The sequence below is a fragment of the Diplotaxodon limnothrissa genome, linkage group LG3, assembly GCF_057381915.1.
Source record: "Diplotaxodon limnothrissa isolate DT_005_m linkage group LG3, D_limnothrissa_male_GT1.1, whole genome shotgun sequence".
Taxonomy (NCBI): Eukaryota; Metazoa; Chordata; class Actinopteri; order Cichliformes; family Cichlidae; genus Diplotaxodon; species Diplotaxodon limnothrissa.
The window spans coordinates 14,730,974-14,748,207 of NC_140598.1; the positions used below are offsets into that span (position 1 = coordinate 14,730,974).

The 17,234-nt window shown below is 38.6% G+C and overlaps 2 protein-coding genes across 2 annotated transcripts in view; one reads left to right on the plus strand and one right to left on the minus strand.

The window, feature by feature from the left end:
* Positions 1–17,234, minus strand: part of LOC146634638 (protein NLRC3-like) — a 272,849-nt gene that overhangs the window by 108,248 nt on the left and 147,367 nt on the right. The window lies entirely within an intron of this gene.
* LOC146634641 (OX-2 membrane glycoprotein-like) lies at positions 7,036–10,775 on the plus strand. Its single transcript, XM_085349685.1, has 4 exons — positions 7,036–7,090; positions 9,850–10,188; positions 10,281–10,578; positions 10,703–10,775. The coding sequence occupies exons 1-4, from the start codon at positions 7,036–7,038 to the stop codon at positions 10,773–10,775; spliced, it is 765 nt and encodes a 254-aa protein (XP_085205811.1).

Consider the following 17,234-nt stretch of genomic DNA (forward strand, 5'->3'; position numbering starts at 1 on the left):
TTACATCTAAGATAAAAAAATAATTCACAAAGTCTGCTCTGTCCTCCTGTCCTCCCTGCAGTCTCTGTGAGCTCCGCAGAGTGATTATAAAGACCCGGAGCTCAGAGTTTCTCCAACACCGTGGTCAAGTGTGAGCCACGCCTGCCACCCGTTATCTGCCAAACTTGAGCTTCAACGCTAAGTTTTACGGTAGTGCTGCTTCTTATCCCTTTTTGCTGATCACACACATAACAACACACATGGTTTTCAGGAAGTTAACAGAAATAAAGCCACAGTGTCATTTGTTTTTCACTCAAGTTGTCTTCTCCTCTTAATTTTTCTGGTAATGCTTCTTCATTCATGATTCATTCAAATCTAAAATAACTTCAAAAAATGTAAAATATTTCTGAAAATCATCTTTTATAGTTGAAATTCAGTTGTCATTTGGCTCAGCTGCTCTTTCATGCATCCATAGTTTCACCTCAAACTGCTGCTTGAGACACGAGAAATTAAAGAACAACTCTGTTCAAACGGAGAAACTTTGAAGGAACTCAATAATGTCATTTAAATGGTTTCAGGTAGGTGTATGAAGGTTCTGTATTCAATCATATATGATAGTTGACATGAAATTCTGAATTCATCTTCTTGGACACCCACACTGCATAATTCTGTAGAAATGAAATTAGTCGTTTCTAATCAATTTCAACATCAAATATCATAACATTGCATCAAAATGCGTAAAAATGATTCTTGATAGCTGACCTTAAAGTCTCTGTGCATTCTTCCTCTGGGTTACCTTCTCTATATATTTGCAGTTTAACCACCAAAAGCTGCAAGGTTTCGGAAAAATAAAAAGAGCGTTCTACTCAAATTTAATAAGATTAATTTAATAAACAATAGAAAAAAAACTTTGACAGTTAAATTCTTAACAAACTCCTCTTCTGTCTGTAGCTCAGGAGTTAGAGCAGGTCACGAAGTAACTGGAAGGTTGGTTGTTTGATACGAGATACTAACCCCAAGATAGAAAACTCTTCTGCACAGGAAAAGTCCTTGAATGAGTCATTTGTATGAAGCACTTTGAATGCTCAGAGTAGAAAAGCACCATATCAGAACCAGCCTCACCCACTTGTGATGGGTGGGTGGCTGTGGCTCAGGTGGTAGAGCAGATCAGCTGCTGATTGGAAGGTTGGTGGCTCGAACCTTGGCTTCCCCAGCCTGCATGCCAAATATCCTTGGGCAAGATACTAACCCCAAGTTGCCCTCTGATGATTAGTTTGCACTTGTGTTTAGAAGTGCTTGTGTGAATGAGGCCTGTTGTATAGAGCACTTTGAAAACTCCAGGAGAGTAGAAAAGCACTATATAAGAATCAGTCCATTTACTACATGTCCGCAAAGTTTCATCTCCAACCACTGCAATATTATTTGTTAGGATCGCTGTTCTCTCCGGGTACTCCGGCTTCCTCCCACCGTCCAAAGACATGCAGCTTGTGGGGATATTTAGTTGGATAATCCAAATTGCCACTAGGTGTGAATGTGCGAGTGAATGTGAGTGCGAATCGTTGTCTGTCCCTGTGTGTTGGCCCTGCGACAGACTGGCGACCTGTCCAGGGTGTACCCCGCCTCTCGCCCTATGACAGCTGGGATAGGCTCCAGCGCCCCCGCGACCCTGAAAAGGATAAGCTGAAGCTGATGGAGGATCGCTGTTTTTTTTCCTCAGGGTTTTGTGATGCCTTTTTGTTTTTGAGAGTCTTTTGTGTTTTAGTTTGGATCTTTGTATATAAGGATGGTTAATAGTTTGCTTTAGGATTTACTATATCCCATGTACCCTGTTTTCATATTGTAGTTTGTCTTCTTGGTTTTGTAACACTAAATATCTGCTTTTGTGATCCCTTTCTGTACTTCAGTTATGTCCCTTTGTCTGTCTTGTCTCTCTGTTTGTCTGTCATTGTCTGATTTCCCCATCTGTCATGTTTCCCATTCACTTATATTTTCCTTTCTGTTTTCTACATGTCTGCGTATGTCTCTGTGTATCATTTCCTCTTTTTTATCGTCTCGTGTCTTGTGAACTTAGCTTTGAGTTTTACTTCCCCCATTTGGTTAATGATTTGTTCCCATCAGTGTCTCAGTCTCGTCTGCATTTATCTATCTCATGTTCCCCTGTCCAGTCTGTTCTCCTCTATGTAATTTAAGCCTTGTTCTCCATGTTTTCCTGTTTTATTGTTTTAACTGTTGCTTCCTGTGACTATTGTAGTTTTCTCCTGCATCATGTCTCTCACCCGTTGCCTCTCGTCTCATTATCCAGTGTGTATTTATTGTCCCCGTCTTCTTGTGTACATTGTGCTTTCCTTGCTCTGTGTTCCCATGGTTTTGGGGGCGGTGGTGTGGGATTGATTAAGGAAATGGTTGGGTTAATAGGAATGACCAAAATGAGAAAAATAAATCGATCTTCAATAAGAGAAAGGATTATTCTAAGAAGGAATATTTTTGATGGATCAGAATTATATAATGAAATATGAACAAAATCTTTTGTTAATCATTGTTTATTAACTGAACCTTGTTGAATTTGAGTAGAACTGTTTTTTTAATTTGGCAGAAACACGGCAGCAGTTTGAAATGAAACTATCCAGGCTGTAGAGTAGACGAGCAAAGTCAAGAATCCACTGAGATTTTCATGACAACAACTAAGAAGGATTTCTTAAATGAATTGTTGATACGCTGTTATGATAATCCACTGAGCTTATTGAATTTGGGGAGAAATGTCCTTTAATGTGCAATCACACAGTGGGCTGAGATGAAACTGCACACAGTGTGGGTGTCCCAGAAGAGAAATCAGTTAGAAATTTAGTGTCAGCTAGTAAGCAAGAATTTAAAAAATATTTTTATAATATCAAATTTGTTCTGTTATATAAAACTCTAATTTATACTAGTCAGGTGGATCATCAACAATCATCAATCAGTGCAGTACCAGCAAAATTCAGACAGACACACAAACACACACATGCACAATTTTACTGTCTTAACACAGTATCATAAATCTAATTAGAATATGCTATAGTCCTTTAAATACCAATTTAAATATATTTCAAAAATATATTACAGCTTTTTTCAGTCTGTTGAACAAACATCCCCAAAGAAGAAGAAGCACTACCATAAAACTTTGTGTAAAAGTGCAAGAAAGTTTAAGAGGCTTACAAACGACGGCTCACATAACTGCGGTGTTACAAGTCAACCTCCTTCATATCTGTCATCATGAACAATGCTATGGTTTGTGCTGGAGCGAAGCTGCACACAGCTGATATTATCAGAAAAAAAATACATACTGATTCGATTACCTTCACACGCAGATTCACACAAAGACGACCAGCTGCATCAGCGAAGTTTAGAGAACAGACAGTGAAACTTAAAAAAGGAAACAGACAGATTTGTGGGAATGCTGGGGCTGGGGAACATTAGTAATTAGAAACACAAAATGTTTCTAAGCATTTGTAAATGTTTGTTGGAGGGTTTAGAGGAGCTGAATCATTTGTGTGAAAATTAAAGTCAAACACACTCTTAGTAGAGAGAGACTGTGTCTGCAGATCAAACAGGTCTCACTGTGATGTCCCTTTAGTCAGACTCTGTCTCTGCTACATTAATGACTGAAAGTTGTCACGTTCTTATTTAGTCAATACTCTTTAAACCAGGTGTACACTTTTAGTTTAATACATTATAGATTCTCTGATGAAGAAATACGGTATATATATGTAACCTGATGAAGCGGTATCTAAAATGTTTTTATGTTTGACATACCAAGACTGTTTCACACTGCAGGAGTTGCAGATGATAAAACAAAGACTGTAAAGCGAAGCAGCTTGTTTGCTGTTTATCACTGCCTGTCCATTAGTCAAATTAATATTACTTTTATCAAAAATAATTTCCCGTCTGTATTTGGTCTTCCTCCATAGTCGCCATAGTAAACATCATTGTGTTTTGTTGATGTTTCCCCTCCTTGTGATTCATTCAGTGTCCCCATGTCGGTCCATGTGTGTCGAGCTGTGTCTCTTAGTTTGTATCCTGTTTTATTTGGAAAGTCTCGTGTCCTGTGTTCAGTGTGTTCAGTTTTGCTTTCTCCTGTCTCATCACATCTAATTTGTCCCTGCTGTGTCCTCATGTGTTTCCACTTCCCTTATCATCCCTCTGTGTATATATTGTGTGACTTTCCTTTTGTTCATTGTCCCTACATTGTTTAGTTTCACTTTAGCCATGGCATCATTATGTTCATTTCAGTCAGCTGTTCCCCCGTGTGTTTCCACTTCCCCTGATCACCTCCTGTCTGTATTTAAGTCCTCTGTCTTTCTTTATTCAGTGTCAGGTCGTCTGCGTTGCCTCCCTTCAGGTCTTATCACAGTTGATTCAAAGTTATCACAGTTTTGTCACAGTCAGTTAGTTTTCCTAGTTTGGTTTCAGTTTAGTTTTTGCCACTGCTCATGATGCTTTCATTTTGTATTCACGTTTATAGCCTAAATAAACAGCTTGCCTTTTTTTTCAAAACTTAGTTCTGCCTCCTTCCCTGTCTGCACTTTGGTCCACTTCATCATAACACTGGTGTACCCCACCATGACAGTTATGTCCAAGTTTTCCATGTTCCCAGTGTTTAGTTTCCCCACTTCAGTCTTGGTTAGTTTTCCTTTAGTTTGCTCCTGCCTTTTGTTTTGTTTTGCTCACCAGCCTTGAATAAACGGTTCGCTTTTGGTTAAACTTTTGTTTCCATGCGTCTGCTTCTGGGTCCACACTTCAACCTCCACATAGTCCACAGCCCACACTGTGGCTGGGGTCAGGTCACAGAGTTTTGGACTTTAACTGGCATTTTATGCAAGGTTTCATTATTTTCCTGGAATTTACTTCCCATGTTTTGTTGGCTGTGTGTTATGACTCTGGAAATTATTCTAAAAAATATTAATTTGTGATTGTTTCATGACCAGATCCTACAGACTCTTTACAGTCATTATGGGATGGTTTTACAGGTGGAGGACACTGATATTTTTCCTCCTCATACCAGTGTCACTACTGGTATGAGAAGAGACCAGTAACCTGTACTTGTATCTGACAAAACAATCAGAAACAGATTTTATAAGGGTGGCCTGAGGGCCTGATGTCCTCTAGCAGGCCCTGTACTCACTGACTGGAACCATGCATGATTGACATTTGCCATAGAATACCAGAATTATCAGGCCACCACTGGCAGACTGTGTTTTTCACCCTGAACACATATGACAGATATGAAAGGGTCCAGAGAAGTTGTAACATCGTTCTGCGTGGCCAGTTTGATAGTGGGCCAGTAATGACCCAAGAGGCATATCAGTGGAGGGAGGCACAGACATCTATGGGCTGGCAGCATCACCCTGACTGCAATTAGGCATCAGGATGAAGTTTCTGGACCTCTGGACTGATTACCAAACTCTACGCTGGTGCAGTGGTTGCTCCTCCTGCTGCAAGACAATGACACCAAACACACCTCCAGGCTGTGTGAGGGCTGTTTGACCAAGAAGGAGCGTGATGGAGTGCTGACCAGATGGTCTGGCCTCCACAGTCACCTGACCTAAACCCAGTGGAGATGGTTTGGGTTGAGATGGAGCTCAGAGTGAAGGCAAAGGACCAACAAGTGCTCAGCATCTCTGGGAACTCCTTCAAGACTGTTGGAAACCATTTCAGGTGATGACCTCATGAAGCTCATGGAGAGAACGCCAAGAGTGAGCAAAGCAGGAATCAAAGCAAACATTAAATTTTAGTAAGCTCTTTGGGATCCACTAAGGTTTTTGAAATTCCGTCATATTTTGTTTGAGATATCTTTTTTCTCTGCTGATCAAACTGGAGAGTCTCACTGTAATGTGCCGGCGAGTCACACTCAATTTTACTTTTAGTTTGGAAACTGAACAGACTTTCAGTAAAAATAATGATTCAGCAATGTACAATGTTGGGAACTAATACATTTATAACTATTTTCTAAAGGATCATTTAATGCCACTACAGGCAAGCTAAAGTCTAGCTATCATTTCATAATTCCCACAGCAAAAGTAAGGTGACAGGTGACCACAATGTGGCAACAAGACTGAATTAAGACTGGAAACCTGCACCATCATCTCATCCATCCTCTCAGTTTGGAAAGTAGACCTACACCATTGTCTCAAAGGTATACTCTTCTGTTGGATAATTTGTTGGTTTGTTAAAAACCGACAGAGGAAGCTGTACAAACACATCACATGTCAGTTTTCAGCAGAAGTGTAGAGAGGACAAAATGTAAGCGCTGAGAACTTCAGAATCTGAGATTTGTCCAGATTTATAGAGGAACAGATCAGATTTATTTTGTTTATATCATGTTCAGTCTTTCAAAATTAGAAAAGGCAGAATTTGTGCTGTTCAAACACACTGATTCCACAAAAAGACAAAAATGTGAAATTGCCTAGCTAACAGTTACAGAGTGTTACGAGTTCAAAATTGGGGATGGAGACAAGAGAAAAAATCACAATAACAACACTGGTCCGGCCGGGTTAAGTCAAACGATGATTTTAATGATCACACGCGTGGGAGATGGACACTGTATGCAGACAGCCTCAGATCTCAAAATGGTGGAGCATTGATCAAACTTTTATAGCCTCTGGTGCCCCCACCTTATCATAAAAGCCTAAACATTCACATGCTTTTCTCTCACACAGCGCCTAAGCTACGACCTTGGCTCCCTGTTTATCTGCTCCTGCTGAGATGGGGCAGAAAACTCCAGCATGTTCTCTTCTAATCAGACAAATAAGGCGATGACTTTCTGCGAACAGTATTTCTTATAACATCATAAAACAATATCATTCATCCACAATAAATCAGCAGTCTAATGTAATGCAAATCAGTTTAACTAATGCAATAGTTATCAGCTTCTTCTAATTCAGGAGAATAATGCAAACTAAAACTACCTAATAAGTCACAATCTTTACTTAGGGGTATAACATGGCATAAAATAATATTATAATCTAACACTATGCATTGTATAATAGCCAGTGAGGGGACAGACATGGCAAATGGTGCAACATGTCAGACTGTGGGATTATACATTTGTTAGTTTTTCTAATGGCCTCTTCAAAAGGTAAGTTTTATTCCATATTGTCATTTTTGGTTTTTTAAGTTATTTATTGTGACAGGAAAACAAAACAAAACAAGAAGCTCCTAAAAAGGTCATAAATGTGAGAACTTTTCCAAAGAAATCTCAGTCAGTTATGCCTGAGATAGAGAGATGATTATAACAGAGTAAAGATAGCATTAAAATGTTGGTGACAGAAGTAATGCTAAAATCTCAACAAGCCAAAGTTACATACATGCTAAAGAGAAAGATCAAACAGTACTGAAATGAAGAAGTGGGCATTACGGGGCTTCCCCAGTGAAATAACTGAACTTGGAGCACAAAATAATAAATAACATACCAGTAATGCGCGGAGGGAAGGCTTCTGAGAAAATGTATAAGTTCACAGGGAATTTCTACAATAGCACGAGTTAGATGTGGGCAGATTGATGCAGTTATCAATAGTATTGATACCAATGCTGGTATTGTTACTGGAGATATACTACTGCAATAGGATTGGTACTTTGTTTCTGTCCTGTAAGTTCAGTATGTACCTCAGTGAATTCTGTTATGTAGTTGTTGTTGTTTTTTTTAAATGAAACATAAAACACGGACTATGAAAGCCTCTTATTTTGTTTGTGCAGTGATACAAGCACAGCAGACTGTGCTGGCTGCAGTGGGAGAAGATGCTGAATTCAGCTGTCAGCTCTCAGAGACTAAATACATCCTTCAGGTCACATGACAGAAAATCTTACAAGATGTGGAGACAAATGTTGACACCTACAGCTTTACTGAATTTTCAAAATGCAGAAAAAAATGATTGAGTTTGCTGATTAAAACACTGATGAAACTCTGCACTGGGAAGTTTTTGTACTTTACTTGGTACAGTTGATCATTCTAACATGCCTTGGAATGTCCCACAAGGAAGGGAGATTCTTCCTTCCTTCGGGGACATTTGAGTTTTCAATAATTTGGCTATTGTACGACGTTGTTTCAATACGTGGTACAATAGCCAGTGGGGACACAGAGACGTGCACCATGTCAGACTGTAGGATTCTGTGTTTGTTTTTTCTTTTTATGGCCTTTTCAAAAGGTAAGTTTTATTCCGTATTGTTGTTTTTGTTTTTTAAAGTTATTTATTGTGACAAGAGAAAAAAAAAAGAAAACAAGAACCTTCACTCGTAATAATTAAAAATTGATCCTAAAATGTGAGAACTTTTCTCTGAAGTGACAAAGAGATTGTCTTTAGACAGAATTAGAGGGAGATACAATTACTGAAGAGTTTAGATTTTGTTTGAATGAGTGACAAAACGTTTCTCCCACTGAACACTCAGCCTAATAAAAAAGAACAAAATCAACTTTCTGTGTCATGAGTTGTTCATCATTCAGATTAATGAGACTGTTTTGAGAGCTGTGTGAAAACAGCTTTAGACTGTTTTGTTAAAGGTTGCCCCATGCCTATTCATATTACGATGAAAGCAATAGATAAACCACATGTTTGTGTGTTATGTATGTATGGTTGGTAAATTAACAAAAATTGGGTTGTATGTGGCCTACAATGTAAAAGACGTTTCACAACCCCAATGTAGTTAAAAACAAGAAGGCACTCATTTCCATTAGACAGAGATGGAGTTCAGGTCATAAGTAGTTTACTGACAATTATTTAACATTTGAAATGAAAAGATCCGTCAGTCCATTCACATATATACTGTTCAGAGAAGGAATGTAGTTTAGAGCAAAGTGTAGTAGTGTGAAGTGGCTAAACACACTCACCAATTGTTCTAAAATAAACAATTTATCAAAACATTAACAGTCTTTCACACATACATACGGTTTATACACTATTTTAAAAAGAAGGGGTTGAAGACCTGATGGATTACAAAAAGTCTATTAAAATGTTCTGGGTAACCACAGAAATCTTAGTCAGTTATGTCTGAGAGAGAATGTTTATGACAGAAGTAATGCCAAAATCTCAACAAACCAAAGTTACATACATGCTAAAGAGAAAGATCAAACTGTGCTGAAATTAGGAAGTGGGCAATATAGGGCTTCCCCAGTGAAATAACTGGTCTGAAATAATTGAGGCACAAATTAATAAATAACATACTAGTAATCCACAGAAGGGGAGGCCTCTGGGAAAATGTAGAAAATCAATGGGAATTTCTACAGTAGCACGAGTTACCAGTCAATACCAGTCCTGGTATTGGTTATGTTGAAGTGATGGGTTTTATAATTCATTTTTGGTCCACTGAAGGGATTGTTTTGTAGCCCCAATATTGATATTTTGTAAATAAAAAATATGACCTCAATTAAACCTTTAAATTCCCTGCACTTGTCATAGATATCTACATGATGTCCAACAAATATACATCAAGTCCAAGGTTCTAATGTTGAACGCCATATTGATGTCCAGCTTAAATCATGGTTGGACCTCCAAATTGTTGAAAAAGTTCAAATGCAGTACAGACCTCCAGAATTGGTCATGGACCAACAGAACCAATATAGACTCGATCTGTACATCTATCTGACTTTCTTTGTTTAGTTGGTAGCTAACTGAATTGTCTTACTTTTTTTTTATAGATGAAAGAAAATGTCCCTGAAACATACAGTATGAAACAATGAGTGTCAGGTTTATATTTATAGTCTACATCACATTTAAGTGGTACCCATATGTCAATTTGTTTGAGCCTAAAACACAGACTACTCCATGACCCGAATGATTGTTTAATCCTTCCCATCAATACCTCTCAGTTCCACATCTCTAACTCATGTTATTCTCCATGCAGCTCTAACAGCAGTGGTCCAAACACAGCAGACTGTGCTGGCAGCAGTGGGAGAAGATGCTGAATTCACCTGTCAGCTCTTGGACACTAAAGACGTCCTTCAGGTCACATGGCAGAAAATCTCACGTGATGTGGAGACAAATGTTGCCACCTACAGCAAGTACTATGGTCAGAGAGTGAATGATGGCTTTAACGATAAAGTCAAGTTTAAATACACTGGACTACAGAACTGCTCCATAGTCATCAGGAATGTGACGGAGCAGGATGAAGGATGCTATCACTGTCTGTTTAACACTTATCCTGAAGGCTCCTTCACTGGTAGAACCTGCTTCCAAGTCTATGGTAAGAACTTTTGCATTAATGTGTTTAAATGTGCTAGAAACTGATTTCCTTTCAACAACATATTCCTTGCAATATCTCCTGATCCTTCACAGAGCTGCATGAACCTGTTGTTGATGTCAGAGAGTCAAACTCTGCTGAAGAGTGGGTTGTTTCCTGTTCAGCCACTGGTCGACCTGCTCCCACTGTAACACTCTCACAACAACACCTCAGCTTCTCACAGTACAACACTGTCAGTGTGTCCAACACCAACGCTACATTCACTGTCACCACTACAGCTGTGCTCTCAGGTTCACGTAAACACAGCACACAGGTGGGATGTGCAGCACGAGTGCTCTCTGCTCCTCACAGAGAGGTGATGGAGACGATTCCTGAGGTCCAGCAGACGTCAGATTATCAGTGATGGTGAGAAACTGAGATGCAATAACAATGCATTGTGCTAGTATGCATTTTCTCTTTGATCAATAATTGATGTATTCATTTTGATCAGTGTCACATTTTTCCTGCTTTTTCAAGTTTCCTCCTGGATCATTGTATTAGCTGCAGTATTGGTGATGATGGTCTTTGTCAGTGTTGCTGCTCTGCAGTAGGCTACTCTTTAAAGAAAAAGACCAGATAACTTTCATTTTTCATTTCTTGTCATTTTTTTCTACACCAAAATCTATCCAATAATATCTGCATAACATTTTCTACTTGTGATTTAGTTATTAATTCTTTGCTTCATGATTCAATCGGTCTTTGTCTAGTATTAAATTTTATGTTTCCCATTTAATCCCACTGGCTTTAAAGTGTTTCACCAGATTTTTACGAAGTATTTCCAGTCTTTTGTTGTCTCTGTCCCAAATGTTCTGAAATGTGTTGCATGTATTAAAAGAAGTTGGACCAAAAAATGTACTATGTACTTACAAACTTACATTTATGAAAGCTGAACAAACATTGATGTACTTGACTTTTGTAACAGTGAAAAGGCGATCTGTTTTTATTGATAAATATATATGTTTGCATTACTGTTATTTAGATTGCCATGTTAGAACGTAGCAAACAACATTGTTTGTTCCTCTATGGTTTCTTTATTTTTACAAATCTAAATGTTTTTGGTCAAAAGATTAATAATTTCATATTGCGGTCAGATGGTCAGCAGTTTTGATGTTTTTGCAGAGATTTTATTTTTTTGCAAAATAGCACAAGTAAACATTAAAAGTAGTTCCTAAATCAAGGCATTTATTATTAAGGCGGCCATTATTATGGCCCTGAGTGGAAAAAGTGATTGCCCCCTAAACCTAATAACTGGTTGGGCCACCCTGAGTAGAAACATCTGCAATAAAGCGTTTGGGATAACTGGCAATGAGTCCTTTACGAGGTGCTGGAAGAATTTCTGCCCACTCATCTTTGCAAAATTGTTGTAATTCAGCCACACTGGAGGGGTTTTGAGTATGAACCACCTTTCCAAGGTCACAGCACCTCAATCAGATTCACGTATGAACTTTGGCTAAGCCATTCCAAAGTCTTTCTTTTGTTTTACTTAAGCTGCTTAGAGGTGGACTTGTTGGTGTGCTTTGGATCAAGTGCACTTCAGCTTGTGGTCGTGAACAGATGGCCAGACATTCTCCTTCAGGATCCCAGAAACTGGATTCTGTTCATCTTGACGTTGCATCTCCAGACTGAGAGATCTCAATTACTTTGTTTCTTATTTGCTTCTGAATTTCCTTGGATTGCGCCATGATGTGTAGTTTTTGAGGATCTTTTGGTCTACTCTACTTTGTCAGACAGGTCCTGTTTAAGTGATTGATTCAGCACAGGTTTGGCAGTAATCGGGCCTGGCTATGACTATGGAAAAATTGTATATTTTCTATTGATGAATGCAAATATTTTATGTCTGTTATGTGCATTGCCGTGTGGAGAATATAAGGAAAACAATTGTGTGGTTTACATTGTTTCTTCCTCTTAGGTTTCTTGATTTTTTTAAAAAATTGCAATAACTTTATGTTAATTTCAGTGCACTTTCACATTTCTTTAAATTCAAACTACAGTCCTGTGAATAACTAGAAACACTTTTAGCAGCACAAATGTGAGCTAATTGTTTTCTGCTTGACTTTATCAGTCTCTCATATTGTTGTGGAGGAATGTTGGCCCACTCTTCATTACAACGTTGCTTCAGTTCTTTGAGCTTTGTGGGCATTTATTTAAGCACAGCTCTCTGAATGTCCCAGGTTGAGGTCTGGACTTTGCTTTTCAGCTATTCTGCTGTAGATTTGCTGCTGTGTTTGGGATCATTGTTCGACTGCAAGACCTAAACTTTACCTATTAAACAGTTAACTCTGTATTTTACACTTTATGTGAATATTGTTGCAGATTTCAATTATTAATGTTTTTATAACTTTGTTCTTTCTTATATTTAATATTATACAATATTTATACTTCATGTCTCTGTCTTCTTTTGAACACTCCAGCACAGCATCACTATAACTTTGTCCTCACTGACAATAAAGCTGTTTTATATATTTCATTGCAAATGTTTCAAGCAATTTGTAGCTGTATCTTAAGATATTTTGTTAATAATATAGTATTTTATATTGTTTTTTTCCCCATATTTGAGAAATATTTAACATGTAAAAGTCTGTTTATGTACAATTTGGTGATATTAGCCCTGATTATTGGAGGAACTTGTACATGAAGCAGATTTCTGAGACTTCAGATTTGAAGGTTGTTGTCATATAATCTAAATGATGGCAGATTAACGTTCCCTACCTCTGTCCTACAACCACAGGACTCCTTTGCATTCGACTGATAGAAATTTCAAGCTCAGTGTTAATGAAGATTTCAAAGGCCTTAGTGCAGGGGTAGGGAACGTCTAAAACCTGCAGGGACACCGGCCCTCGAGGCCTGGAGTTCCCTACCGCTGCCTTAGTGTGAAAGGAATGAAGCTGTAGCGCCTCCCAGTGGTTGAAAAGAGGTACACAAGAGGTTTTTGCAACCTGCTGTTTAATGAAGGTAATCAGCTGGGACAAAGGTACATTATGAGAATAATATCTCTGACAAACCTCTACCTCAATTAAAAGATGCATTTTGATTTACATGAATGCATTTCATCTTCTCTGCAAAGGCTACACAACCTTCTTTGCCATTTGAGTGTGTCCAGTCCAGCTGAAACCAGCTCATTACTGATGGCATGAAAACGATCTGTGAGGTAACATTTTTACTGTCATTCATTCCTGTTGAAAACTTGTCACGTGTTTGCTTAGGTTCTTCTCAATAATCCTCCCGTATCCTGTGTAAAAACTACCCGAGCTTAAAGTATACAGACTGCCGGGAGGGGCGAGACGGGAATTTTCATTGCATATATATATATATTAAAATACAGATAGCAGCAGCCACGAAAACATAGGCAAGAGAGAGCATAGCAGTGTCGTAGATGTAGCCAAATAAGACAGATAAATTAAGATGGAAAAGCCCCAAAACAAAACCCAATCTTTAGTGTGGGAGCATTTCCATGTCATTCCCAAAGGTGTAATTATTTTCAGCGACTGCAAACTGAACACAAACTTTTCATAACTGAGTTTGTTTCTTCAGTTGTATTTTGGTAATGCTGTTGTACAGCAGGGAAGCAAACACAAGTGCTAACGCTAACAACATCCAATCAGGATTTATTGGTTAGATCAAAGCTAACATCTGCATTACATGTGAGCACTACACATGTTATTTAACATATATAACGTATAAGATTTTTACATCTTTCTCTTTCCCTCGAGAAGAACTGCTAAAACTGTAGAAATAACATTACAGAAAAACAGGACATGCTCAAGCAAAACATTATAGAAAGTCTGTCACGGTTCTGGGTCAGTTTGACCCAGTATTTTGAGTTGTCATGTTTTTGCAGGTTTAGTTTAGTTCCATGTGTCATTTTCTGTCTCTCTCTCTATGTCGAGTCTGCGTCTTAGTGTGATGGTTTCTTGTTCCTGTTTTATTGTGAAGGTCTGCGTCTCATGTGAGTGTGTTCAGTTTGACCTCTGTCTCGTCTTGGTGATTATTCCCAGCTGTGTCCACCACCTGTGTGTAATTCCCCTGTGTTTCTCTGTGTATTTAAGTCGTGTCCTCTGTCATTGTAGTTGCTGGTCCGTCTGTGTGTCCACCATGTCTCACCCGTGTGTTTGTGCTCTGTAGTTTAGTTGTTTCCAGTCTAGTTTACTTCGTGCTCCATTTGCTGTTTGTCCATATTTATTTTTGTGTTCAATAAACCACCTTCACTTCTCCACTACTGCCTGCGATTGGATCCTCATTTATTATTTTCACACGGCTCTCCTCACCCGCCGTGACAGTACGGACCAGCCAGATATGGATCCAGCGGCAGTCACCCCACCTAGGGAGCTTCAGGAGGCCGTTATCGACTCTGCTTCTAAATTGATTTACCAGCTGTTAGAGCATGAGGGAGAAGCGTCTCTTTACACTGTGGAAGCCAACCTACAACACCTTATTTCCAGTTACCCCTGGTTATTGGACTCACTGCGTCCGCTCGTACAGAATTTTGTTCTTCACGAGCTTCACCCAGGGGCGGAGCGTGGGGGTGGCTTACGGGGCTTAAGCCCGGGTTGTTTTGTCAGAAGCCCGGGGTCTTTTGGAGTGTAATTTTTTCATAGTTAGATGCCTGGCTGACAACTGTATAAAACAAAAAGTACACACAATATTCGAAGCACATAGTGCACACTGTGGGAATTTACGACTGTGCGTGAATCCCCCCCTGATATTGGTATGATCCAAGCTCAGGCACTAAGCGACTGAGCGAGGGGGCGGGGGGAGCTGCTGCCCGTGAGTGCGCTGTTGGAGAGACGGAGCCAGCCATACTAAGGAGAGCTTAAGTTTGACCAGGTACCAAAGCAAATCATTCGTACCGTACAAATAATGTAAATATGACGGTGCATCACGAAAGATTGATATGAAACTGATCACTTGACCAATATTATTTTACTTGCTCTTCAAGTGAATCAACAAATGGCGAAATGAAAAGCCGAACAAATGCTATTTTTTAGAGAGTCTTAGCTTACGTGTGTTTATTTCATATTTTCAGTTCTTACCCTCCCCGACTAAATCGGTTTCAGTTATGTACTGAAATATAAGAATGGACATTCGAGGGTTCTTTCAAAGAGAAAACTCAGGTAAATGTTATTTTATATATTATGCTTTGTATGTTGTTCAGTATATTTCTATGCAAAACAAGAGGGATTTCAGTACACAGCAGGATATTCACATTTGTAACCAGATATTTACACTTTAGGGAGAAAACATAAAACATTTTTACTGTACAACATCAATTTAGAGTAAACTTTTGTTTTAGATAAATATTGAAATATATTTTGAATTAGTTAAATGTCAGAATAAAGAGAGACAGAGCTGTCTATTTTTTATCACTTTCATTAAATTTAGGAGTACATGTACACTAAGTTTATTGTTAATTAATAAGAAAACTCCAGACGATTCCATTCTGAGCTGAAGAAGCTTCTGATAGGTTAGTAGAGTCCATGTGAGTAAATTGGTGGCACAGCTGTGGATGCATATAAGGCAAAACACAGAGCCTGTTTCTTTGAAATGGGAAAATCCAGAGATGTCAACCAAAACACCAGGAAAAGAATCGTGGAGCTCCATAAGTGTGGCTCAATTTTGAATACAATTTGGTGCCATTTGCAATTAAAAAACACAGACAGTTTCTCTCTTTACTCTTAAAGTTAACAAATATGTTTTTTATATTTATCAATCTAAAAAAATAAACATTTAGTCTGATTTGATGTTACAATTAAAAAAGTGTTTGTGTTTTGATCTGAAGAGTTTGTAAATATCTGGTTTCAACTGTATATTTGATGATTGTCAGCACAAAGAGGGAGAGAGAGGAGCAGAGATTGAGATGGAGAATGAGGACAGAACAGAGATGAACAAGAGCAGGTGAGACACACATGTTAGTCAAATGGTTGCTTACTAAAAGTATCACTGTATCATAGGTCCTCATGTATCTCGTACCTAGTGTTTCTTAGTGTTTTTTAGGTTTGCTATTTTTCAAATTCTATATTTATTAAGTTATGCAGGCTTGTTTGCACAACAAGGCTAAATAATTATATAAACTTTTTTAAATCTAAATATTGTACTTTGGTAGAATTAAATAAATAAGTGTAGTGCAGGTCTATGATGATTTTTAGTGCTACTATCATCTAGTTCTGATTGTGGTTCTGTCTTGGTTAAGTCCTCAGTAGTCCTGCTTTTGAACTGTTGTAGTCCTGTTTTAATTCTGGATCAGTTCTGGGTCTGGTTGAATTGGGGTTTAGCCCCTGTGTCTTGATACAGCCCCGACTTCGTTCTGTCTTGCTGCTCAATTAAAAAACTAGTTTAAGGTGTCCTGCATGTGTGATATATATATTTCCCTATATGAAGTCATTCTTTTTTGAACAAAACTCAAAACAGAGCCTATTAATCTTTCAGTCATTTCTACACCCCCCCCCCCCCCCCCTCAAAAAAAAAAATCCCACATGCATACTACCCTTTAGGGCTAAGCCCCGGGTGTTTCAAATGTCTGGCTCCTCCTCTGGCTTCACCTACACCCCCCCGCCGCTACCGCTCGCCTGCTCATGCAGTGATATCATCAGTGACAAGTCAGGTGATAGAGGCTAATGCAAAATGGTGTTTCAGTGAGGCACAATTTATTATGACAATACATTTAAAAAAAAATACTCAGTATGAATTAAACAGGTTAAAGGTCAATGCTCTGTTGTAATATAAAGACAAAATGATTGACAGCAGCCCAGCAATATCAGTAAAACACAAATTAGCCACATGGTGCAATGTAAGGAGCTCTGTGATTGGTTAGGAAAGGACAGACTGGCCACCTCGATTTTTCTTCACTGCACATTGATCCATAGCTTTGCTCTGTAAAGGCTAACAAAGTGCTTTTGCTTTACAAAGACATTCAGCGTCGGTATTCACTCTTTTAAAATGCCACTGAACACTGGAGTGAAATGGAGCCCTGATCCTCAGAGTTTTATTGTTGCTAACATTTCTTATAGATAGCA